Below are 26201 nucleotides of genomic sequence, written 5' to 3' on the forward strand. Positions count from 1 at the left end.
TTTTCCATGCGCCGCTGGGAGATGTTTTCGTCTTCCCAGATAACACATTAACTCGTGAATCCGAGTCTGTCTTTATTCAGGGCGCCCCGAAGACCCAACGACAAAACACGATGGGTTCTAAATTTCCAGATGGCGGGTTTATTAAATATAAAATATTCAGGCCGATCGTCCTACGCAGAGGGCAAAGAACGCGCTTAATCAGCTTATCCGAGTCGCCGGCTTTAATAAAAAAGAAAAAAGAAAAGGTTTATGGAATAAGGGGGTTCCGAAATGGTAAACAGCTCACGGCCCTCTGTCAACAAAAGAGGAAAATAAAGGTTACAATGTAACAGTTTAATTCATTTTTATTTATTATTTTTTATTATGAATTAAATGTAGCCGTCGGCAGATGTCTAATTTATTGAGGGTTCTAAGCAGTCAAAGGGCTTAGCGCGGTCTAGAACGCTCAAAAGTCCCATCTAGGGTCAACTCCAGAAGATGCAGGTTCTAAAAGGTTCTTTAGCATGAAGAACGTGTCCTGTTTTGTCTTCCATGATGGTCTCTTGCTGGGTTTGGTCCAATCGAACCCGAAAAAAGACAGGGTTGTAGGGTCAGAGAGCCTTAGATGGAACGGAAGGAGGTTTTACTTTACCGAGAGGGTGGTAGAGAAGTGGAACAGCCTTCCAGCAGACGCGATAGAGGTTATTACGGTGAGGGAATTTAAACACGCATGGAATAGGTAGAAGGCTATCCTGAAAAAAGACAGAGACGAGGACCAAATAAGGTTTTTTTACAGCAGGAATAATGGCGGACCAGATGAGCTGAATGGTTCTTACCTGCTGTCAAGATGTTTCTATACTTTTAGTAAAGAGCTTCTGGCACTAAATGTAAATTGCTTTCGGACTCCCTACAAATATACAGTTTTTTTTAATTGATGTATCCATGACAACCGATTGTATTTCTGCGTTATTGATGAACATGTGTTTCTGTTTTCCGCTCATGTAGTTACCCTTGCAGTCTTTGCACGCTGGGCTTTTATGCTACATTCTAGCCGTCCCCACCGGTACTCCGTAGGGTAACGGACTTAATTGATAGCAGCTGGTTACGTCCATTCTGTATCCAAACACAAAAAAAACAATATAAAATGGTTTGTGTAACGTACTCACTCCCGTTCTACACCTCTGCGTGTTTATTTAACGGGGTATACGGTGCATCCATCTTTATTCCGCAGCGATGAGTCTGCACAGAAGAGCTTGCTGTGCGCAGCCTGGGATGTGCAAGACCCGATGCGGCAGACAGGGGGCAGCACGAAGCTTCCCGGAGAGGAAGAGTCCCTGAGCAAGTCGATCCTGCACCATACGGGGTCTCCAATGAGAGTGCAACGGGGGAAGAATGCAGCCACCTGCTCTCACGGCACCAGCAACACGGATTACGAGCTGTCCATGGACCTCAAGAACAAGCAGGTAGCAGCTAAATCCCTCGGGAATGACCAGGTGGCTGGTGGGTAAGGCCAGCAGTTAGGATGGAGGCTTCAGAAGATGAAGCGAAGGGAATGCATGGGAAATAAGCAATGGCGGACAACGGGGCATTATCATGACAAAGTAGAATCACAGCTGTGGTGGGATCATGGTGGAGACATGGAGTCGGGGTAGGGCTTTGGTAAGGAGTTGGGTCATGGTGAGAACAAAGCAGGTCAGAGTAAGTATTTGGAGTAATACACGTGACTTAGGCAAGGTGAGGAAGGAATTACAGCAACAATAGGGGTTACGATAGGGCGTAAAAAATTGGCATTATAGGTCATGCTGATGAGAACACGGCAGAATCAGATGACCAAGTCAACAGAAGGAGAAAACCTGATGAAGGCATCTATATGGAACGTCCACAGTAAGAATGGTAATTTAGGTCTTGAAAAGGTCAGAGCTTTCTCACAATATTGCTTGGGTCATGGCAAAAAAACCCAGAACTCACAGAAGAGCAGGGTCGTAGAAGTGTGGAGGCCACCTTGAGACAATGTAGGGTCATGGTAAGAAATCATGTGCTGAGGTGAAGTTAAGGACAACATGGGGTCATTATAAGGAAAAATAAAGAACGTGTTGCAGTTATACAAGAGCTGGGTCATGGAGGTTTATCTCTGTTAGGAAAACATCCATAGCAAGGAACTTCTACAATTACACCGTTTCTAAAATCCTTATTTTCCATGGAAAGTACCTAGAGCAGCCTAGAACTATTTGGAAAGTCCTAAAACAAAATTAGTAAATCATTATGAAAAAAATCTATTTGTTTTTATTGTATTTTGTATTGGAAATGAGCATCTCAAGTTTATGTTGTATTTTTATCGCAGATCGAAATGCTTGAGCACAAATATGGAGGCCATCTGGTCTCCAGACGAGCAGCCTGCACAATCCAGACAGCCTTCCGCCAGTACCAGCTCAGCAAGAACTTTGAAAAGATACGAGACTCTCTGCTGCAAAGCCGCCTGCCGAGACGTATCTCTTTACGGAAGGTACGAGTACATAACACAGAGAACTTCCCACCTGCCGAGAAGGCGCTATTGGAGAGTTACAATCTGATGGGTATTCCGCTGGTCAGATCTCCATCACTTCCAGCTACCATCAGTGGAGCATTAACCGAGCTTGAAGACTCCTTCACCGAGCAGGTACAGTCACTGGCCAAATCAATTGATGATGCCCTTAGCACCTGGAGCTTAAAGACCATGTGCGCCTTCCCAGAGGCAGGAGCCTACCAGATCCGGGAGACCTTCATGCAGCAGAACCCAGAACTGGAACAAGTCAAACTGGAACAGAGAGACAACGAGGAATCGCAGCTTGGGACACTTCCAAAGAGTAGTAGTACATTGATGATGGCTTTCAGAGATGTCACCGTTCAGATAGACAATAACAACATATCCGTCTCATCGTCCACTTCTCTCTCTATGGCCAACTGCCTCGCCGGATCTCAGACCACCAAATCTGAAGAGGACAGGGTTTGTGGGGACACATCCTCAGAGCTTACATCTCAGGAGACTTCTACTCATGATATGAATGCTGTGCAGAACTCCTTCCCTGAAGTGAATGGAGATGGGATAGGGAAAGAGTTGGTAGGACCAGTGCCCACCGAGACAGAACCAGCAGACCTCTCGGAGCAGTTGAGCAGCAGTAGCACATCCACCTCTGCCAAGTCTGTATCTGAGGTTTCATCCAAGGAGGCCTTGCAAGCCATGATCCTCAGCCTCCCCCGGTATTACTGCGAGAATCCAGCTAGTTGCCGTTCGCCTACCCTCTCCACCGATACGATGAGGAAGAGACTCTACCGCATTGGTCTGAACCTCTTCAACGTGTGAGGAACGGGATGGGGGGACGGGACGTCTTCTTTTGGGAGTATTTAGAAAGAACATATAGGGAGTTTTTACTGTTTAATTGTAAAATTAATCAACACTGGCATTTCAGTCATGGTGCAGAGTATGTATTTTCGAAGGAAAGTCCATGTGGCATACGGACAGTTAACCCAAAATAATGATAATTAATAAATAAATCCTTTTTCGTCATCGTCCACGAAAATAAAAAAATAAAATTAAGGGCAGCATGGGGATGCTGTTAGTATCTGACAGGTATCTACTGGAGGTATATATGATAATTTCTGCAGTAGTCCTGACATTGTTTCCATTTTTTGCAGTAATCCCGACAAGGGGATCCAGTTCCTTATCTCTCGCGGTTTTATCCCAGACACCCCGATTGGGGTGGCTCATTTCCTTTTACAGCGGAAGGGACTAAGCCGTCAAATGATTGGGGAGTTCCTGGGGAACAGCAAGAAGCAGTTCAACCGCGATGTACTTGAGTGAGTGACCATCAACATGTTTCCACCCCAAAGAGCCCCATAACACCTTTTTACATGTAATATCATTGACCGTTTTGGGGTAACTTTTCCCTTTTAAGAATTAAAAACCAGCAAAAACTATGTCATAAGAGGTTCCTTCAACAACTACTTATTCAACTTTGTTGAAGCTGCGTGGTGGACGAGATGGATTTCTCGAACATGGAGCTTGATGAAGCTCTGCGAAAATTCCAGGCGCACATCCGAGTCCAGGGAGAGGCACAGAAAGTGGAACGTTTGATCGAAGCATTTAGGTGAGGCTAATGTGGCGTGTGTCGCGTGTACCTGTGTTTTCTGCGGACATGCCTGCTTTAACGGTATCCCACTCTATGTTTCCATGTTCTGTGCGACCCGTGGCTTTTCCGCGCAGTCAGCGTTACTGTATGTGTAACCCAGACATTGTGCAGCAGTTCCACAATCCGGACACGATCTTCATCTTGGCGTTTGCCGTGATCCTTCTGAACACGGACATGTACAGTCCGAGCATCAAGCCGGACCGCAAGATGATGCTGGAGGATTTTATCCGAAACCTGCGAGGTCAGAGCCATAAGGATCGTATGTAGGGGGGTTTAGGGCTCCATGGGGAGTCTGTCTATAAGGGGAAAATGGTTATGAAGTGTGCGTTAGTAGAGACGTCTTAACTGTTACTCGCTTGTGTCTCGCAGGGGTGGACGACGGAGCTGACATCCCTCGGGAAATGGTAGTCGGGATTTATGAGCGTATCCAGCAGAAGGAGTTGAAATCAAACGAGGATCATGTGACCTACGTGACTAAAGTGGAGAAATCAATTATGGGAATGAAAAGTGTGAGTCCTTCATTTTTTAGTGGATGGTCAGCTGAACTGGGGGTATTCAGGCGGAATATCATGGTTCAGATAGCATACATATGATTGGCTGCTTCTTATCCCAATTATTTCAATGGGAGGTCTACTGAGCATGTGCAAGAAGCATACTGAGATATGCTTCCTGGTTTCAAGAGAGGCAGCTGGGGCGGAGTTAAATAAGCCAGAAGTCTCATTTTCTAGCTCCAGTAACTATAGAATCTCTGCGCTGATATGTATTCATTAAAAAAATAAATGTAGGCAATAAATGCAATAAAGGCAATAAATGTATTTTTTAAAACAACCTGTGTTCCTATCTGAAGTCTCATTGGACTTAAAATAGAACAATCATAAGAAAACATTTATTAGTTGCTATAGTGATTGTATCTCATTACATTCTGGCATCAGAATTGGCCTTTATACAAAAAATATCAATTTATTGATATAAAAATAAGTGAAAAACCACATAACATTGTATAGCACACTTAATATTCAGCTACTCCCGCAGTTAGATGTTATAAAGCTCTTTAAGTCGAAGGGTGAAGAGCTTTGGATTCATTAACTATGATTCTAAACGCGTTTGGTCTTGCTTCCTTCCAGGTTCTGTCCGTCCCCCACCGACGGCTGGTTTGCTGCAGTCGACTTTTTGAGGTGACGGACGTGAACAAGGTCCAGAAACAGGCAGCTCATCAGAGAGAGGTCTTCTTGTTCAACGACTTACTCCTGGTGAGTGGAGCCTGATAGTACAGCGTCTTAGTGGGGATCACTTGGAGGCATTTCCCAACTCATACATCCAAAGGTGTCCTCCCGAAACTGGTGGGACTGCTTCCAACCTCCAAACAAGTTCCTCACCCTTAGAAGAAACAGTACCAATGTCCAAATAGTGGAATCGGTCATGAAGTAACCATTGATCTCCACAATTCAATGGAGAAGAAGATTAATAAACGGTGCCTAGTGATCTCTTCTCTTTCTCTACAGATCTTAAAACTTTGTCCCAAGAAGAAGACATCTTCAACCTACACGTTCTGCCGGGCGGTACCGCTGCTTGGGATGCAGTTTCACCTCTTTGAGAATGAGTGTGAGTTTGCCATGTGACTTAAATCCCAAGGAACGTAGGCTCTGTAGGTAGCCTGGACTTTTGCAACGACAATATTAGAATTCTTCCTACTGAGTTTATCAGGAAAAAGATCTCTTTCTCGAGCCTCATTCAGAAAGCATTATTCCCCGAACAATGCCTGTAGAAAGAGCGTCGGGTGGAATTGTCTTCACAACGTGTGATACGACAGCACTACTATTTATACGGCGTTTTTATTCATAGAATTCAGCGCCGCTATACAATTGAATAATTTAAAATAAAGTACGCGGGGATTTGCCTTTTTTTTTTTAAATTGTCACCTGAAAGGTCCGTAGTCACCATCTGTAAAGCGCATTATATTTCATGTTATTATCCAGTATTATTTACTTTTTTTCTCTTTGGCTTTCAATTTAACCCCTTAAGGACAATGGGCGGTCCCTAAACCCATTGAAAACAATGCATTTTGAGCCCGTACATGTATGGGCTTTGTCATTAAGGGGTTAAAGGAGATGTAGCAAAAATGTGGATCTCCACTAGTTTTAGAACCGTAAGTCCTTTCTCTGCTTTGAAGGACTTGATTAGGAAGCTTGATTGTTGTTGATCTTTAATATCTCTGGGGTGCATTCTCCTTACTCTCATGTATTTGCCCCCCCAGATTACCCTCATGGGATCACACTGGTCAGCCCTCTCTCCGGTTCCGACAAAAGGCTGGTTTTGCACTTTTGTGCCCTGGGAGCCGAGGAACTACAGAAATTCTTAGACGATCTGAAGGAATCTATTTGCGAAGTGACCGAGATGGAACAGATACGCATTGAATGTAAGCCTTTTTGTATGTTTTGTACAAAAATAAAGTGAATTATAGATATTTAGATATATAAAGTGAATATAAATAGCTGCCAGCACTTAACACTTAACCCCTATGTGACAGTAAAACAAACAAAAGATAAAGTGCAGCGCTCCGTTTGTAATAACTCTATATTAATAGCGTTACGCAGTTTTGTATTATATACAATTGAACATGTCCGTCCTTACAAAATAACACCCATCGTGCATAAAAAAAATAAAAATAAAAAAAAATAAAAAAAAGAGAAAAACCACAGGTATACTTAGATTCAGATCACAAATCACAGGTGATGTCTTCTATGAGACCCTCAGCAGGTTTACATGAAAAATGAAAGAAACGTATAGATAATAGTATAATATATATCATTAACCCCCCTATACGATTTGTACTCACAATCTTTTGAGCGACCGAGTTTGCTCAAACCGTAGGGCGTCTGTATAGGAATATCATGGGATCCAATAGGATATCTGTTTCTGGAGAGCAGCCGCTTGCGGTGTTCCACTCAACGTTGTCGTTCCTCAATGAGCATCAGCTCAAGATATACAGGAGGTCGAAATGAAGAGGAGGATTTTATTCAAAAATAACAATTTATTAATAGTAAAAGTTAAAAAAAAACCGACATGCTCGCAACAAGCAAACAGAGTTCCATGCTTTGCCTGTGTAGTTTGTGCTACTTCCGGGTGGGCGTGTCATAATGCAAATTAGCAACACGCCCACCTGGAAGCAGCACACACATATGTGTTTTTTTTTTTGTTTTTATTTCTCTTTTCTTTATGCACGATGGGTGTTATTTTGTAAGGACGGACATGTTCAATTGTATATAATACAAAACTGCATAACACTATTAATATAGAGTTATTACAAACGGAGCGCTGCACCTTATTTATCTTTTGTTTGTTTTATGTATGTTTGTAAATACAGTTGTGTATGCGGACGTGTCCATATGTGCGTGTGCTATTCTTGGTCCTGGCTAACATCTCTGTGCGTGATAAAGCATGGGTGTTATATGTACGTGTATGTCTAGGACTGCAGTAGGGCTCCCTAGTAATGTATCATAGGGTCTCTTGTCTAGGGAACCGCAGAGAAGGAGAGAAGGCTTTCCATTACGGCCAAAGATGTTGTCTAGTTCTTGATACTGGGGGTATTAGCCGCTAGTCCTGTGTGGGCCTATAGGATCTTGAGTTTAGGAAAAGGATCAGACATGGAGATTGTTTATAAGGTTCTTATTTTGGAGGCGCTAATAAGAACCTTTCATATGCTAGGAGAATGTTCTGAGGCGGGAGTAGAGTTGGATGGGGTTCGTTTCTGAAGATTGTACTTAGACTATAAAACCAAAAGACACTATTCTACATTTGTTCTGTACTTATGGACATTTTTCATTGTCTTTTCTTGTCAACCATTCCCAGGGGAGCTGGAGAAGCAACATGGGGTGAAGACCATCCCCATGAAGACCAATGGGTCTCAGCTGGACGCTCAGTCCAAGCAGGAGTCCCCCACCGGTGAGTGGCACATACTTTAGTGTCACAGCCTTATTCCGCATGCCCCTTGAGTCTTCCTGAAACGGTTACTTTCCTTCCTTTTTTTGGTCCAAATGCCTCCCAGTCTATTCCACTCCCTTTTTCAACACCATCCATCTTTTCCTTTGCACCTTCTACACATCCGTCCTGCTTCTTTCCTTTGATCTCTTCTTAATACCCCGGTCCTTTACAATAGTCTATTAAAGGGACACTATAGTTAAAAATGTCATTTTTGTCATTTAAAGCATCAGTGCCTTGGGCAGAAATATTATATTCCTGTTCAATAGCTGATAAGAACTATGTTTCTTGTCAATACCAGAAGGTGTTGATCTAATGTTATGGCTTTGCTTCCGTAGAGTAGTACACAAAGGTCATTGAGCATGAATGTTACTGATATTATTAGACAATGTAGTTTTAGAAAGATGTTACAGTTAACAGCAATATTTAAAAAAAAACTCTAATAGACTATATTTCCAGGTCTTAGGGTGTTGCCCCTTGATGTTAGTGTTTAGTAGGGACGATAACAGTCAAATATTGATAGCTTTATAACGTCTGACATGTTTCTATCAATATATTTTAGCATAATAATAGTTGTAATCATAGTGGCCCTTTAATACATTCAGTACCAGAGGGCTTAGCGGCAAATTGTCCATCAGGGCATATCCTACCCCCAATAATGTATATAGAAGATGGGGAGCACAGCTGAAAAGTAGCCTATAGGTCCCATGAAGGCCATGCACCCTAAACGCCTTCTCCCCAGTACCCGGTAGACTAGCGTGAGTCATAAGTCTCCATGTGTGTGATTGGCGGGATATTGGGAGTAGAAGACACTCCCTGCTGCCACGCTAGACCGCCAGGTACTGGGGACCCAGGACACCCCCTGCCCCCAGAAAGGTAAATGGGGTAAAAGAAAGATCTGCTCACCCCCCGGCACTAAAAGGGTCCTTACTGCCTTTCCTCCTCCCTTTTTAGTTTCCCCACTCCTTCCTCCTCTAGCTTTACTGATTATCCCCTTCCTCGAGCCCAGTATTCCTCTCTCTCCTCACTCTTCTGTCTCTTGCACTCTCTTTACTACGCTTATTCTATCTGTTGTATACTATTACTTCTCTCCTTCACATTCTCACTCTATGACCCCACTCTTCCTGCCCCTTCTATATACATTCCTTTATTCCTCTGCTTTATTCCTTCCCTCTCTCTACATATACTTTTTACTCTTTCGCCTATTCCCTTTTCAACTTCTCCCCCATCTTTTTCTTTACCATCTCTGCTTTTCATTTCTTCTTCCCTCCTTTCTCTCTCTCTCTCTCTCTCTCTCTCTCTCTCTTTCTCTCTCTCTCTCTCGCTCTCTCTTTCGCTCTCTCTTTTTCTTTCTCTCTCTCTCTCTCCTGCACCTAAGTTCACCTCATATTTTGAAGGTAAGCGTGAGGCACCTGAAAAGGACACAGACAGCACAGTTGAGGTGAGTAGCGCTTTAAAAAACAAACAAAAAAAAAACTAGGGCTGTGACACAGACCAATCAGAAAGCTCCATCCCTGCTGCTCACAACATCATGTGACTCGTGACCAGCTATAATGATTGGCTCGTGCTGTTTCCATGGATAATCACTTCCTCTCGTTGGTCACGCGGTGTTCTGTCCTTAAAGGGAACTTGTCACCAACTTCACCTTCTTCACAGGGGGCATAAGTTCCTGTCATCATGGAATTCATTATGCTGGGCGGTATTTTGGGGCACATATCTCATATGTAGGGGGTATCAAGGAGCATGATGGGGGAAATTTCGTGACTTAAAAACTGCTGACAGAACTTCCTCTATGCTTTTACCCTATAAATTAGCGAAAGAAGTTGCATCGTTGACTTGACATGATGTTGTTGGCATGATTTTGACCCTGTTTTTTCATCGTCTAAAGGGGAGACCATCGAGGAGAAGGCAGGAGATTTAAATAACGCATCTCCATATCCTACAGCCTGCTGTTTATGTTTTAATACCACGATCTGGTCTTTTCTCCAAGATATTTCGGACTTAATGGTTCCAATGCCCCCCCCTCCACCAACCATATTGAATACGCTCTCTGTGTTACTATACAGAGGAGAGGTTTTTTAATAAATCAGTTAAGGCATGTCATGTTATTAGCCCAGAAGTGGGGGTAGACATTACTCTTAGGATGGGATGTGGACCTTTGAAGTGGGTGCTTTTTAGCTGCTGGGGCTCAGAGCAGCCAAGATTAGCACACGGGTGATAGTCTTGTAACACTTAATGCTTCTTTGGCTGTTCCTAAACTAGGTGTCAATTCACAACAGGCTTCAGACGTCCCAGCACATCGACCCCCAGGAGCCCGAGAGTGGAGCTCAGGGCAGCACGGCTCCTAACGGGCAGCAGGAAGCCCTGCAGGCTGCCTCCTCCGACCGGCTCCTGCAGTGTCAGCAGATTGTCAAGGTGATTGTGCTGGACACACCTGGCCGGGCACTGCCCGCCCTCGACCAGACTGTCACCCGCTACGTGTCTGGGTCCTGCTCCTCCACCCCACTGCGCAGTGTAGGAGGGAGCATCCACCAACCACCATTACCCCCTCCTCCACCTCCGTATAACCACCCCCACCAGTATTGCCCTCCAGGCATCCTTCTGAGAGAGCGCAGGTATTCCAGTGGCTCCCGGAGTCTTGTGTAGGCACTCGGGTTCTTACCTGCCTCCTTGGACTTACCTTCCTGCACACCCGCCGGTCCTTGCACACTAACTGGAACCCGCCTGTTTCTTCACGCTAATGCCTGTCCTTCTACACTCAACTCAGTCTGCGTATTTTTAAACTGTTCCTCGAAACGGATAATTCTACATCCACCCCCTCGTTTCTCCTTATGCATTAACCCTGACACTCGAGGTCCTTTGCACAAACTCACCAGTCCCCTTTTTATGCCTTTTGAGAGATCCCCGGTTTAGGTATTTTAGTAGGTTTTATCTCTCTCTCTCCCATGTGTTTTTACTGTGGAGAAACCTTTATATAATCAACACGTCTTGGACAACCAACCCCGCACCCTGTTCCGTGTCCCATTCCTTCCACACGTCACACACACAAGGAGTCACCCGAACCATCGCACCCTCGGATTCTGCAGGACCAGTCCCTCCGTTCCACCATTTGGATGGACAAAAAAAACCCCAATATGGAGTTTAAAAGGCAAAGCCCCAAAATTAGCAGAAGGGCGCCTGCGAGAGGTGGAAGGTGAAGAAGCGTTGGTCTTGGCAGACGTTTTGCTCCCCAGGATGGGATATGACGACGATGCTCTACAGAGCCGGTGGGACTGCTATAAACGTTCTTGGGAAGAGCAGATGGGTTGGAAACTTTGAATTGTGTAGCTTTTGGGGTTTATAATTGGGACATTTTGCAAAACGTGGGGGTTTTATGGCAGACCTGGACGGTTGTACATGGTGGGTCACACTACAAAACACGAAGGTTGTATATGGGGGAACGCAAACAAGAACTCATGTCTTCTCATGGGGCAATACATGAGCCAGAAGATTGCATACGGGGTAAAACCTCAGAGCTGGAAATATATATAGGGCGGAATGCTTTAAAGCTGGAATGCTTTATATAGGGGGGATTAAGAAGCTGAGCTTGGAGATTGTGTGTGAAGAAGCACCCCAGAGCTAGAAGGATTTGACTTGCAGAACAGAGGGTTATTTATTGAAGCTTTCTTTGCAGATCAGGTTGGTTGTAAATGGAGATGGGGCTTTATAGGGCTATGCACGGTGACATCGTAGCGTTAGTGTTTTTTCTTTCAGCAATAGCTCACATCGTACCAATAACTTCCAGGGATGCAACACCTTATGGCACCACATTCATAAGTCATAAGTGGCTGTGGAGTACTATTGTGTGGCATACAGCGATAAACGGCATATCCCTCTGTCCTGCGCATGGAATATCTGCTCCTCTAATGGTCATTCCTGCCCTTTCCTCTTTATTTCCTTCATATCTACCCTTTTCCCTCCATGCCACCCTATTACCCCGTTCCTTTGTTTTTGGTTCTCTCCCCTTTTTTGCCACTAAATCTTCCTGTTTGTCGTATGTCTATCTTGTCCTGCTCCGTCTACCTTATTTTATCATTCCATATTGCCCAATCTCTTTCTTTCAGCACCATCAACATGGCCTTCTGTAATGCCCCCATTCCCATGTTGTCTATTTTTCCGACCTATCTCACTTATATCTTTTCCATTCCATTCCATTTATCTGATCTCTTTCTCACCTTGTAATACCTCGTCCTCTGTGTTATGGCCTAAACTCACCTACCAGATCTTCTCATGATCTTCTCCCTTATCTCTCTGCCCTTCTTTCCTCGTGACACTTGATCTCTCTCAGTGCTGCTTCATCTCCTGGCCCTGCTCTCTCTGTCCCTCTCTGTGCTAATCCTTCCACCGTTCTCTGTGTGTTTCTCCTTAATTAGGAACTGTTAGGAACCTGCTTGCCATACAGGTCTTCTTCACGTAATAACCTCTGGTCTGTAATCAACTAACGGCTTGGATTTGAGGCCATCTGATCTGATGATCAGTTGTCCCCTTATCTTAAAGTCCTCATAATAAAACACGCATCATGCCAGGCAGCTATATGCATTTTTCCATAGGCGTCCTTGGTTAAAAAGAAAATCTGGCCATCATATTAGGAGATATGGGAATTTTTTTTATCAACCGCATAGTTCCCGACTGTCTCGGAATCCGTTGGAGGACAAAGAAGTCACAACGCAGAAAAATGTAAACTGATCTTAAAAAGCCACCAGTGCGAGAAGATGGGGATGGGGCTTGTGTGAACATGTGACTGATCACCCAGACACCTGTAAATTTTTGTAACAGACAAAAAAAAAAATGAATATTTTATCTGTTCTTTAGAAATCTAGAGATTACATGAGATGAAGTTACCCGCGTGTTGTGAGTCTCATTCCTAAATCGTCGCCGGTTGTACCTAAAGTCGAACGAGGTTCTCTGTAAGTGAATTTGGGTCAGTTTAATGGCAAAGTTAAGACACAAAGTATCTTTTGATGAGAAAAAAAAAGTAAAAATCTTCAAGTTGAACGATAAACTAAAAATGTATCAATTGAAATATTCATGGTTCGAAATTAAAAATGTAGTGTTTCCTACTTTTCCAGAGGCACATTTATTAAGTTATTGCCGTTTCCTTTTTGCAGATTTCCTGAGCTTTAACAAAGTTTCCATCCAATATTAATCAGAAGGCAAATGCAGAAATCCAGCCACAAAAAAAACATTCATTTGCTACTTTTTGCAATTTTTCCATTTAGTTTGGAATGGAATCTCCCCATTCCAGAGCCATAGTGTTTATTTCTTCTTCTTTCTCCTTCTTTCTTCGTCTTTCTTCTTGTTCGTTCTTCTTTCTTTCTTCTTCTTCTTACATAACGCAATCATATTTGTTTTATTTACTTAAAATATCTCTTAATTTTATAGAATATAATATTAAACTCAGCCATAAAAAACATAAATTTTTCAGAGGGAGTTTCCATGGGGTTAACTAAAAAGTGCTACTTTTTGAAATGTTTCCATTTAGTTTAGAATGGAATCTCTCTCCGCATTTACAACACTTAATGTTCATTTGTAACTGATTTTGCTTAAGGCTGTAGTAAAGAGCCATAGCGTTTATTTATTTATTCTTTCTTCTTCTTTTTTCTTTCTTCTTCTCCCTTCTTTCTTTCTTCTTCTTACAAAGCGCAATCGTATTTGTTTTATTTACTTCAAATATCTCTTAATGTTATAGAATTAAGAGTTTGAAAATTCAGTTAGGGGAAAAAACACATTATCATTTTCTTTCTATAACTGTGATAACCAAATTTCAATACACGATTACTGTGCAGATCAATTAATTATTCTGTGTCCTTTACCTAACGGAAATAACTCAATCATTCTGGTAAAATGGGAAAAAAATCTTTGGATGTCCTCCAACGGATTTTTTCATTTACCATTTAGTCTTATGACGTCTACGTTGAGCATAAACCGCAAAAATATATTGTTCCCATAAGTCCGTCTTTTCATCACTTAATTATGCAGCTTTACAGGAATAGCAGAAAATGATATTTTTTAATGCATATTCCCATGGTGGAGCTGGACACAGGAAATGTGACCTCAATTTATGACGGAAATCCAAGTTTCATTTATCTCAGTTATCTGGGAAGGCATACTTAAAACTATTTATATTTTAACGTTTGGGGTCACTGAGCGGTTTTCATGGAAAACAAGGACATTTCTGGCTGTAACATAATTGCAAAAGGGTTTTCTAACCATCAATCAGCCTTTTAAACTTAAACTTGGATCAGCGAACACAACGTGCCATCAGAACACAGGAGTGATGGGAGTGATAAAGGGCCATCGGAACACAGGAGTGATGGGAGTGATAAAGGGCCATTGGGACACAGGAGTGATGGGAGTGATAAAGGGCCATTGGGACACAGGAGTGATGGGAGTGATAAAGGGCCATTGGAACACAGGAGTGATGGGAGTGATAAAGGTCCATTGGAACACAGGAGTGATGGGAGGGATAAAGGAGTGATGGGAGTGATAAATGGCTTCTGTACGCCTATGAAGAGATTCCATTAAAAAACAGCCGTTTCAAGCTAGAACAGTCATTTACAACATTAACCCCTGGGTCACACAGTCTAAAACAGACTCAATCGTGCTCTATGTTGATCTGATGATATCTAAGACTCCTAATAAGTGCTTTTGCTATCAGTATGATATGCTTGAATGCAGGTGACTCAGTGATTTGTATCTTTAAAGGATTCCATGAGGGCCCCTATTAGGTTAAGACATTTGATGAGTTGCTACATAGAATCTTCAACGTTGACCATTATATACATAGATAAAGAGCAGACAGAAAAAAACAAACATTTTATCAATTCTATGTTTTGTATTCCATTTAATCAAACAAATAAATAATAAAATTATAATAATATTCCAGTTAATATTCCAGGCACCTTAAAGAGGACACACTTAAAGAATATAGATGATCATTATATGATACATTATATATAATGTTACAGAACCATATTAAACTACAGAAGAAGTTACATATTTTTTTAACTGTTAGTAGTTAGCACGGTTATGCGAATAGGGGAACAGGAAGTGATACCAGACGAGCAGGAAGTGGAACAGCGGGGGGGGGACCTGGATTCAAGAATGAAATCAAATTCCTGGGGTTTCTCGTATGTTGCCGTCCAGACTGATCCGAGGACGTAATCCATTTTTCTGCATTACTTTCTCTATCCGCGGTTGTATCATGTCGTGAAAACGCTGTGACAAAAATAAAAAAAGAGATGGAACAAAGTGACCACGAGGATGCAGGAAAACACGCTGCAAAATATCCCTAAATCGTTAAATCATAAAAAGGCACAACTAAAAAAAGCGTTTCTCGAGTGTCATTAAAAAATGACATTTTTCTATAAAATGTGAAAAAAATAGGTCTGTAAACATAATTTCTGTACCTAAAATGTGCATTTTTTGTGTTAATCAAGTAAAATTTGCCTCACTCAGACATTTTGCCGGGAAAGCTAAATTGCCATGAGACAAAGCCAGCTACTGATAGGCTGTTGCCATAAAACTGAAAAGGCTTCTTAGAACCTTCAGATGAAAGGATAACGTTACACGTCTTCTGAATCGTATTTCCTTAACTTGTGAGAGTAAGTAATGTTCCGTCTAAGTGGAACAGCGTCTTTAATGTCTTCTTCAATGATAATTAGCAATCTTTGCCACCCAGGAGTTAGAATCAGGCAATGCCACAGCTTGTCGTACCTGGCTTACGGTGCCTGAGGAGCTGAGGAACAGATAGAGCATGTATCCAGGGATCAGCACCATAGAGGACATCGCCATGAGCCAACCGATTCCCTGACCCCATGCCGGGTAGACATATTGGCCGAGGGTCAAGGGAGTCATCTCCACTGCACTGAAAATGAAAACTCCCTGCAAGATAAAAAATAGAATGACAAAAAGTATACGGAGCAAATGGAGGAGTTCTGGAACGAGTTATGGAACACATACGTAGAATACACATATTGAGTAGTTTAATAGGACAATATAGATATAGATATTAGCTTATAATAGCTGGATAACATCTTAGGACAGCCAAAGAACCAACCCCCATTTAATGATGCAGGGAAGAGGCATCCAAGTAGGACTTGGGCTTTATCATTCAAGCAACAAAGGGCTCAATGGACCATAGGAAAACATCATACAATGTCATGTTCGTTGATGGCCCTCTTTGCCTACGACTGATTGTCATAATGTTACCTTAGGGTCTGTATAATTAAAACCATCTGTTTGTTAGAGGTGGAAACTTTTGGAGATCTTGGAGATCTTTGGAGATGTAAAGCATTAAGTGAACACGCTAGGACACATTAGATGTATAATGGATTGTGAGCAGAATTCCGAATTCATGTAATGGAATGTTGATGGCCCTCACCAGACACACAAAAGGAGTGAAGTATGCCCAACAGAGTTTCCACCAAGAGCAGGGCTGGTAACCAATCATTTCTTCAATGTCCTGATAAAACCGGTCCACACCTGACAATGAGATACGACATAGAAGAATACATATTTAGGACGGGCAAAAGCCTTATGATAAGTCACACGAAAGAAAATGATCCAAATAAATGAAAACTAAGAAACTAGAGCATTACAAAGCCCAAAATTCAAAAGAGTAGTATCTGTCTTTCACCGTAACACCACGATATGGACACCGTCTCGAAGAAGACCAGGAAAAGGAGGCACATCCCACTGGCAGAGTAATAGTCAAAAAGCTTGAAAACATAAATTCCTCCCTATACAAGAAGAGAGAGTTAATGTAATGTGAAAGCCTCGTAACAAAGAAGCTTTGTACAAAATGTGTTTTAAGATGGCTATAGATTCTAGACCATATATCGAAGCATGCCTGCATTATTTTGAATGGTCCTGAACGAGTAAAATTTAAGAGCGATGTTGAAGAGAAAAACTCTTTTTAGTTAAAACTATTATTATTGTTTAATGATTTATACGGGGCTGCCATATTCAACAGAACTGCACAATGGACGGCTTACGTCCTACTCAAGGCTGTAATTAAATTGTAATTAAAACAATAGATAATTGTCCTCTATTCATACCCCACTATCCCGTATCCTAGCCGTTTCCGATGCCTGCTTTGTGACATGGCTTTATACCGATACCTGTGTGATGTTGGAGAACCCAACTATAAAGGAGACAAAGCACACGGCCGCAATGAATATTTTCTTCCTGCTCCTTAGAAGCTGAGGATATTCGTCCACCAGCGCAGTGATGAACCCTTCCACCGTACAGAACTAGCAAAGACCGGAGGTTGTAGGGAAGACACATGAAGGAACCATTAAGCAACAAACATAAATAGCTTTTAGCTTTTAATTTTCTTGATTGTAGAAATAAGTACCTACAAACTGCGCCCGGACACTGGCAGGTGAAATACAGACTAACAACAAGACAGAGACAATCTTGGAAACAGTTGCGAGCAGAGAAGCCCATGAGATGGACCAAAGCCAACGAGGGGATGTCTTTTCTTACCTGGCTATCAAGGCCCAGCATTACCAGCATGGAAAAGAAGAGAATGGACCATATCGGGGACATAGGCAGTTGTGTAACTGCTTGTGGATATGCCAGGAAAGCCAGCCCTGGGCCTGTGAGAGATAAAACGTATTGAAGTCATTATTCCGGCCAAGATAGGGGAAGTTCTTGGAGGCCAGCTATGGCAGCAGAAGAGGGGTTGCAACGAAGAGAACTGGGCCAATGGACCAAAATAAAACATATTATGTATTTAATATTTTAAAGGTGAAAAGAGCAGGGAATATATGCATCATAATACAAATTTAAATCCTTTGACATCTCTTAAAGAGGAACCACGTAGCAGAACACCACCAGTGGGTACAGAGCTGTCAAATTTGTCGTATTTGCTCACCTGATGCGGCCAACTCCTGGATGGGTTTCTTGGTTATATTCGACATGAATCCAACGATGGAGAAAATTACTATTCCGGCAAACATGCTGGTGAATGAGTTTACGCTGCAGACGATTATGGAGTCCCTGGTTAGAGTAGACAAAGAGTTTTGAGCAGGAACAGCACTTGATTCGGGCAAGTAGAATGCCAAAAAGTTTCTCTGACCTATACACGTTGTTATGGAAGGAGTTGTAACTTCCCAGTGCAATCAAAGATCCCAGACCTAATCCATAAGAAAAGAAGATTTGTGTGGCTGCATCCATCCAAACCTAAGGGAGACAAAGACATCATGGAAACCACTGTCCAGTTCCAAAAGGGGCTAATGGTTTCCCAAGATGGTCTAGTGGAAAGAAGCAGTGAAGCTTGTGCAAAGTTACTTAAAGCTACAATACATTATTGTCTTTGGGCCTCTATTCCTCGGACCCCATACTGAAAGGATCATGCACGGTCAAACCCCCTGAATCCGTCTGCCCCCCCCCCATGTTGTCGCTTCGTTTGTCACCTGAGATTCGGCTAATCTGGTGAAGTCTGGAGTGATGTAGAAACGTATGCCGTCCATCGCCCCAGGGAGTGTGATCCCCCGAAAAAAAAGGATCACGAGCATGAAGTAAGGGTAAGTAGCCGAGAAATACACGACCTTAGAATAAGAAAAAAGAAGGGAACGATAAAAGAACAAAAAAAAAACACAAAAAGAAGATATGCAGCGGAAAATGTCCCAGGCGAGAGAACATAAAAAGTTAAGGTAACAACGAAGAATAGTCAGCAAATCCTGAGCGATGGCATGGAACAAACTAAAAAACTATAAATCAATGAACAATGGCACAGGGACCATAAAACGCATTGGTTCAGCTACTTGAGTAGGAATATGCCCCCTGTGGCAGCGCGTGGTACTACAGGTTATTTTTGGTGGTCGAAAATACTGCCAGCTATGGCCATGCAGTAAAACGTAAGAAATAACGGAGGGGAAAACTAAGCTGCCTCCGGCACACCCTGTCCATACAGCACCTTCCCAGTCCATTCCACTCCTTTCCAGATGGAGAAATAAACCAAGACCCATGACAAGGCCAGTGTGCAGGCCAGTGGCCAGCGAATGGTCCCCGGCTCTCCGAGTCCTCCTGTAATTTGATGCATGTTTCTCCTGCAGAAGAATATAAAGAGGCAGGGGTTGGCGTGCTTAAAATCCAGCCCCAGGGGACAGGCAATCCGCTGCCCCCAATTATGTCTTTAATGGTCTAAAAACAGTATCCATTGTAACATTCCCTTTGTTACAACTACTACTCACGTAACCCTCAGCCAAAGGAAAGCTGGGGTAAAGGAGCTTTAATTTGAAAATAACTACCTATCTCTGCCTTAAAACCAAAGGGTAGTAATTAGAGTAGGTTGGTTAAGGGGGTAGGAAATGTTGCTAATACATTAGAATTTGCAATATACAATACATTATTATCATTGATCCAACATATATTTATATATTTTAGACAATATATGTTTTTTGAGACCTAAGACTTACTCCCAAAATTCTGTGACGGCGCTGGTGAGGTTAGTGGTATCATTCAGGGAATAGTTGGAGAAACATCTTTCGGTATTCCAGCTGTTATCACAACTTTGCCAAGGTAGAGTCTTCCGAGATGGAAGTAGAACGCATTGAGTAGGAGAAATAGACATTTGAGTCAAAAATATATAAAAACTACAAATAAAACATATGACGGAGATGCACTTGGCTAACTTCTATACCCAACACCCATAATTAATACTGCGCTCTTTGTTGTAGAGCAAAACATCTTGAAATTTGGGTCATTTGGATATAAAAAGACGTGTGAAAACACTCTAAAAATTACTCAAAGTGCCTAATAATAGCTATTGAGAGGCGAGAGCGGAAAGAGCAGCTTTTAACTTCATCAACGAGCTCCTCTTATCACGCAAAGCTATGGATAACGTTGGAGTTCTGGGCCGTCGAGATATATAATTCTCCCCGACTAATAGGGTAGATAATTTCTAGGTGTCACAATGAGTGATGTTCTCCATGTCGATCTACGGTCAGATTTGATACTCACCGATGAGAAAGAGTTGAAGAGATAATATAGAGCCCAGGCGATGATAACGATGTAATATACATTAAGCCAGAAAGACAGGACCACGGCGGCCATACCCACTCCTGCAAAAAAACACGGTATACAACAAATGTCTAAAATTTTTTCAATTTATGCTATAAAGATATAAAGATGGCGGACTATCTTCCCCATTACAGAGCACCCCCATTCTTTAGTTGAGCCTATAATTCACTCTTATCTATATAAAACCCTTTGGCAACTGTTTACCTGGTCGTTCTAAAATTGTGCTCATTCTAAAACACAATAGGATAATAAGTGACTACGAGACAAACAGGAAGTTGTACCTATGACTACGAGGGAAACAGGAAGTTGTACCTATGACTATGATGGAAACAGGAAGTTGTACCTGTGACTATGAGGGGAACAGGAAGTTGGCCCTATGACTATGATGGAAACAGGAAGTTGTACCTGTGACTATGAGGGAAACAGGAAGTTGTACCTATGACTATGATGGAAACAGGAAGTTGTGCCTGTGACTATGAGGGAAAAAGGAAGTTGTACCTATGACTATGATGGAAACAGGTTGTACCTTGTACCTTACCTTTAAACATTGGCGCCAGCTTCCAAACTCCTAGTCCTCCAATGGAGGTAAACTGACCAAGAGCTGTCTCCAGGAAGAACAATGGAATTCCAGCGAAAACTAGCGTAAGGAAATAGGGGATGAGGAAAGCACCTGCAACGAGCGATGGAGAGAGCCATGACGGTGCCGTCTCATTGAGAGAAACAGTGAGAGAAACTTAGTATTTTGCTATTTTGGGCTAACCCTATGATATTCAAGTAGGAAGAAACTGCAAAATATGAGATCGAGTGTGGATAACCCAGACAACACATTTCCCTTCTATACTTAATACATTTGGACACCACACATTTTAAGAAGAACTGTCATATGAAAAGCTACATTTTGGACCCTTAAAGTGAAACTTGTGACCAAATTATGTTCCACTTTCAATAGAACATGAAAAAAGGTCAATATGTTAGGAGAACCTGATGGGCCAAAGGCAGATGTGATTGGAGCCAAACACGGTTCTCTAGTGGTACCCCATAACTCTGGTGCTCCAGGCAACTGCATATTGTGCTATAATAAAATCCAGACCATGTTTCTTCTCACCTCCACCATTCTTCCCACACAGATATGGGAAGCGCCATACGTTGCCAAGTCCAATGGCATATCCCACACAGGACAGGAGAAAGTCAAATTTTCCTTTCCATGTTCCTCTGTCTTCAGTCTCTTGATTCTTCTTGCTCTCTTCAGAGGCAGGGCAAGATATCTCCATAGGCACTGCCTGGCGCCCCTCAGTGGGTGATGTTAGCTCTACGGAGTCACCATCTGTCTTACCCATGCTGGGCCAGAGATGGGGTAGAAGAGAAGATGCTCTTGGGTGATGGACTATTTAGTAAGAGAAGACAGGGTACATGCAGAAGGAGGTGCACAAGGAAAGAAGACAGTGCAAAGGGAAGATAAAAGACCAGAGACAACTCAAAAAGGCCGGATCTTCTAGTGGCAATGGAAATAAAGATGTATAATGGCAACATGCAAAAAAACAAAGTGAGAAGCGACTGCCTTCAGCTTGGTAGATGGTACTGGCGGCAGTAGAACAAGACTCAGAATAATTTTATGGATGTTCACAATCACTGGGCAAACTCACAGCTATTAATTTCCATTACCCACAGCCAGATAGGAACATGGGTAATTTACATGGGGATGAGGTCTTCAGTAAATAAAGGTTACTCAACGGTAACAAAGTAGCTAATGTCCCTTGAAAATACAATTTATGGTGGGACTCGTAAGTCCTCAATATCAACCCCCTCCCTGAAATTTGTCTCATTGAGGTCATTAAGAGAGGAAGAAATCCATATTCAGAATTATTGGCAACCATGAACATTTTGTTAAGTCTCCAAGAACTCATTCAATGTGAACAGGATTTGTATTGTACATGTGTAAGACAGTACGTCTATGGCAATCAGAGAATACTTTGCAACGCGCAGATCCATAAATGACATATCCCTGTTCATATATGAGTAATAATACAAATTTGAGCATTCTATCCAAAGTTTGAATCTACAGTAGTATGTAAGGTGGGCTATCCAAATATTTTATATTGACTCTTTCCTTACTTTATTCAGGACCAACACAACCCTGGCACTCAAGCATTGATTGGTATCTGGAGATGATCCCTTACCTTTTGAACTTCCCTCTCGTATGATGTGACCAAGACGTCCTTCTACAACCGACCCACAACCCGAACTAACCCACCCAGCCTTCGCTCGGCACCTCTGTGTATTTCCACCCCCAATCACCATTCATGAACAAACTCATTATTAGCTCATTTATCGATCCGTTCCTAATGAACTTACAGCTCATGTCCAATGTCATCAGCCTTCTACACATCTACAGCCCGGAGCGACCGCGGGGCGTCTCTGAAGGACAGTGATCTTTGATCTATGTAAATTATTAGAATATCAGAACTCTTCTTAATTCTTCTCCTTCTTCCAGATCGAGACCCAAGTGGACCTTTGACTCCGACAACATTATCTTGGCCGATTGTACCTCCGCATTTACTTTGCGTTACAGGCAAACTGTAGGGAGTATGCAAACCCCTATGATGATTGTTATGGCCATAGCCAGTGCCTCTAGGCATTAGCCGAGCTGCCTTTTGTGTTGCCCACTCTTGCATATATAATTTTGTTTTCTTGTTTTAAGAGCCTTTTGATGATAGCTCAGTGCTTGTTATTTATGAAATATTGGTATGTTCGTCAGCCATTATTATTGAGCTAAAAAAAAAATCCTCAAATTACATTCTATCTCCAGCAAAATATAAAGGCATTTATTGATAATCGCAATGTGCCGACGTACGTCACGTAGAGCGGAACGTGTGAAAGAAGCAGCTCTCTTTATACTTGGACGGCTGCCTAAACCGGTGTTTAAATCCCAGTTCTAGCACAATCGCCAGGACCGCTGGATCCCATCTCTATGTTTCCTTCTTAGCTTCCTCTCATATCTCCTCGTTTCAGGTCTTACCGTCATGTCTACCTTACGTCAACCTCCCTCCAGCGTTCTACCCTTTTCAGATGAATGTCACTAATTATGTAGACGTTTTTGGCTTCTTTTAATAAACCAGCTTTGACCGGGAGACCTTTTCTTCCAGTACCGGCTTCTCGTCGATGGTTCTTCTGTCTAATAAGGTGCGTCATCACCGATACACTTCATCTATCTCCCCTTTTCCCTAAACAAAACGAAAATGGACAAAGCCATGTATATTGGTACAAGCAAAGAAGGCGTCTTAGTCAACGGTAGCAGAATGTATAGATCGTTAAACATCTCTCCCTCATCGCTGAGACTGCCCAACGTCTCCCGCTATTCCCCAGCCAGAAAACGGAGACGTTTATGTATCGAGGCATCGCTTCTGCCCTAATACATTTACATCGGTCGGGTGAATTAACAGGCAGCGTCATGGGAAGTGTGACTTGCCCCGGTTTTATGCATCCGCTCCTATGTGTCGCGGATTAGAACTAGTAGCGATTGTGTCGTTTTCCTCCCCACCTCCAACTGTCACCCAGTTTTTCCTGGCGCTCGGCCCGAGCTGTCAGATCAGATTATTTCGGCATCGGAAAAATGTGCTCCTAAAAAAAAAAAAAAAAAAAAAACCCTGTTCTTACGTCTTTCGGCTCAAACCTGGTGGGTGGATCTGGGGTCGTGTGTGAAACCATCACGTTAACCATTTACTGTCCCAGTGCTAAGGCAACAGTGACCAGTTGTGACTCGAATGAACCCTTTGGGCATCATACTGGATCCAGCATTTATGGGAAATTTAAACTAGAATTAGTTTACTGGAGGCTTTGTTCTTGGGGTTATTGGGTCATAATACAACTTTTTTATTTTTTGGTTTGTGAAGAACATGGTAGATACCAGCATGAAAATTATCATTTTTTGTTGTTTTTTTTTAATGGAATTTGAATGGGTTCCAGCTTGGCTCAACTCAGCAAATGAACTCGGATTGGCAAGGCTGGTATTGAACTTCTAGGGACCCTAGGAATAATGTTTGAGGAGGTCACAAAGTAAGACAAATACAAGTTATTTTACAGAATTATAGTACTATTAAAAAGTTTGCAATAGATCGCAATAGGGGTTTCCCTGTTTTAAAAACCTCACCCTATATTCATCCAAAAACTTGTATTTTTGGGGAGGGTCGCCTCCTTCTGAATGTTCTTATTCAATTACATTGGAGGGAAATGGCTTATTTGGGATTTTTATCCCTGGTCTACAGAAAAACATCACTTAAAATAGAAACTGTATCTGTGACGAGAGACTAGATGGTTACCAATCCCAAATAATCCAGCGAAAGAACCCAAACAGTAGAAGTGTATGTTCTGGTTTCGTGTCCTGGTATGTTGGTTGGACCCTGAGAGTGTAGGTTCATAAGGTTGTAAAGCGTGCTAAGGGGCTCATGAATCCGGTTAGTTGCATGGATGGATGAAACGGCTACTGGCAACACGAGGTCACCCAACACAACAAGACCGAGACGCTGCCCCCCGAGGTTGTCTCCCGCAACGTCATGTTCAGATACCCGAAGGAGCCCTCAGTGGCAATTCAGAGGCAACTGGTGAATCTTTACGAGTTGAAAATGTGTCCCCGTTGGATGTGTGAGCGTGATGGGTTGGCTTGGCAGAGCTCTGCTCGCTCGGGATGACGCGTGGAGAGTTATTTATACACAATGCTGTGTAACTGCTCTGAGGCTAATAAACCATAGCGAGAAGGAGGGGGTGAGGACCAAGCCGAATCAAGGGTATAATTTTAGCCTACAATAGTACTTTACAGATTATGTACTACTACATGGACGCTGGCTATCAAAATCCTCGTAAAAGCTTTTACGATAAGATAATTCTGGCATCTGGATTGATGCCCACGGGGGGGCCAGCATGGGCTATAGTGGGCCTTGACTGTTGTGCGAAGGAGGGGTAGGCTTTTTGGCGGGAATTTTGGGGGTGGAGTTGGGGGTAGATTATATAAGTGGTGCTTTCCCGGGCTCAGGAACCATTTTTTGTGGTTAGCTTACCTGGTTGCGTGTCCCACCCTCCCTCCCTTTTTTCTTTTGTTTGTAGGTTTGTGTCGTTTGTCACAGTCTGTGGGGCGGCAGCTTGCCAGGTATCCAGGGGGTTAATGTGGTGGTAAGTGAATGGTTGGTAACATCTGGTGGGAGGTTCTTGGCTGTCAGTGCTGGAACCTCAGGTCAGGGTGGGGGCATCTCGGTATGTCCCTTCCTTAAGTGGCATTTGGTTATGGTACCTGGATTACTTGGCAAGCTTGGGTGTTTATTGTATATATTTACATGTTGGTGTTTGAGTCATTGTCCTTGTTAACGCACCGATGTTTATTGTTTCAGGTTTTGGCGTGACAATGACTCTAATAAATAAAATTGGCTGTGGCCTTTTCTCATCCATATTTATGGTGTGGTGTCATTATTGGGGTTTTTTTTAATGGGGAGTTAAGCCTAGCCCGGAGAATCGAAGCTACAACAGTCATGGTAAACAGGTATGACTTCACTTTTGTATGATCTCTGCACTGCCTACGGTGTGAGTGGTCACTATGGCCTTATCACCTAAATACCTTAATTGCCCCTAAGGGATAGAAATCATGCCCTTGAGTTTATGCGAAAGTAAAGTAAAGCGAAAGAGAGAGAAAGGAGCACCGAGTGGTCAATACCCGCTCTGCGCCCCTCTATCTCTCTCTCTCCTCTGCGGCGAGTCTCCCTGTTCGGTCTTGGTGCCGGCTTGTAATGCTGAGTGCCGGAAGATAGGGGGGGGGGCGGCATTTTAAAATTCATTTTGCCTTGGGCCGGCCCTGGCTGCTGAGTTCCACTTCCGTGGATGGGCTGGGAATAAACCAGCCACGCAAAGTTGAAGACCAGCCACACATGTCATAGAGCCGTTATTGTACAGCAAATATTTGGGGAACCCCATAAATCTTCTTTATGTTTAACATCCTTTAATATAACACTCGCTTTGTCATGCCCC

General features: G+C 42.7%; 2 protein-coding genes across 3 annotated transcripts in view; one reads left to right on the plus strand and one right to left on the minus strand.

Moving 5' to 3' along the window:
- The window catches only part of IQSEC3 (IQ motif and Sec7 domain ArfGEF 3), a 32024-nt gene extending 20532 nt beyond the window's left edge, over positions 1–11492 (plus strand). The window contains exons 4-15 of one of the 2 annotated variants that reach the window (XM_053464573.1): positions 1211–1442; positions 2321–3315; positions 3652–3813; positions 3981–4103; positions 4220–4386; positions 4515–4654; positions 5270–5395; positions 5648–5747; positions 6400–6561; positions 7995–8087; positions 9521–9564; positions 10386–11492. In XM_053464573.1, the coding sequence (XP_053320548.1) occupies positions 1211–1442; positions 2321–3315; positions 3652–3813; positions 3981–4103; positions 4220–4386; positions 4515–4654; positions 5270–5395; positions 5648–5747; positions 6400–6561; positions 7995–8087; positions 9521–9564; positions 10386–10769 (2728 nt within the window). In that variant the 3' untranslated portion in view covers positions 10770–11492. The remainder of the gene's footprint in view (positions 1–1210; positions 1443–2320; positions 3316–3651; positions 3814–3980; positions 4104–4219; positions 4387–4514; positions 4655–5269; positions 5396–5647; positions 5748–6399; positions 6562–7994; positions 8088–9520; positions 9565–10385) is intronic. The other variant, XM_053464572.1, reaches the window with a different exon arrangement.
- A 3761-nt stretch (positions 11493–15253) lies between these two features.
- LOC128490491 (sodium- and chloride-dependent GABA transporter 1-like) lies at positions 15254–22430 on the minus strand. Its single transcript, XM_053462386.1, has 15 exons — positions 22370–22430; positions 21298–21530; positions 20731–20862; positions 20133–20233; positions 19589–19698; positions 19087–19219; positions 18584–18718; positions 18247–18350; positions 18043–18167; positions 17652–17764; positions 17285–17416; positions 16801–16903; positions 16546–16646; positions 15879–16046; positions 15254–15380 (listed from the first exon to the last, which is right to left on the minus strand). The coding sequence occupies exons 2-15, from the start codon at positions 21527–21529 to the stop codon at positions 15273–15275; spliced, it is 1797 nt and encodes a 598-aa protein (XP_053318361.1). The 5' UTR covers position 21530; positions 22370–22430; the 3' UTR covers positions 15254–15272.
- Positions 22431–26201: the final 3771 nt, after the last annotated feature.

The sequence above is a fragment of the Spea bombifrons genome, chromosome 4, assembly GCF_027358695.1.
Source record: "Spea bombifrons isolate aSpeBom1 chromosome 4, aSpeBom1.2.pri, whole genome shotgun sequence".
Classification (NCBI taxonomy): Eukaryota; Metazoa; Chordata; class Amphibia; order Anura; family Pelobatidae; genus Spea; species Spea bombifrons.

Bases quoted from the DNA above. Each gene is read 5' to 3' on its own strand.
- LOC128490491 (XM_053462386.1), bottom strand. From the start codon at position 21,529: ATGGGTAAGACAGATGGTGACTCCGTAGAGCTAACATCACCCACTGAG. The intron at 17,765-18,042 runs GTGAGCAAATAC...TATCTCTCACAG, and splicing joins CCAGGAGTTGGCCGCATCAG to GCCCAGGGCTGGCTTTCCTG. The intron at 15,381-15,878 runs GTACGACAAGCT...TTTTTGTCACAG, and splicing joins CCTCAGGCACCGTAAGCCAG to CGTTTTCACGACATGATACA.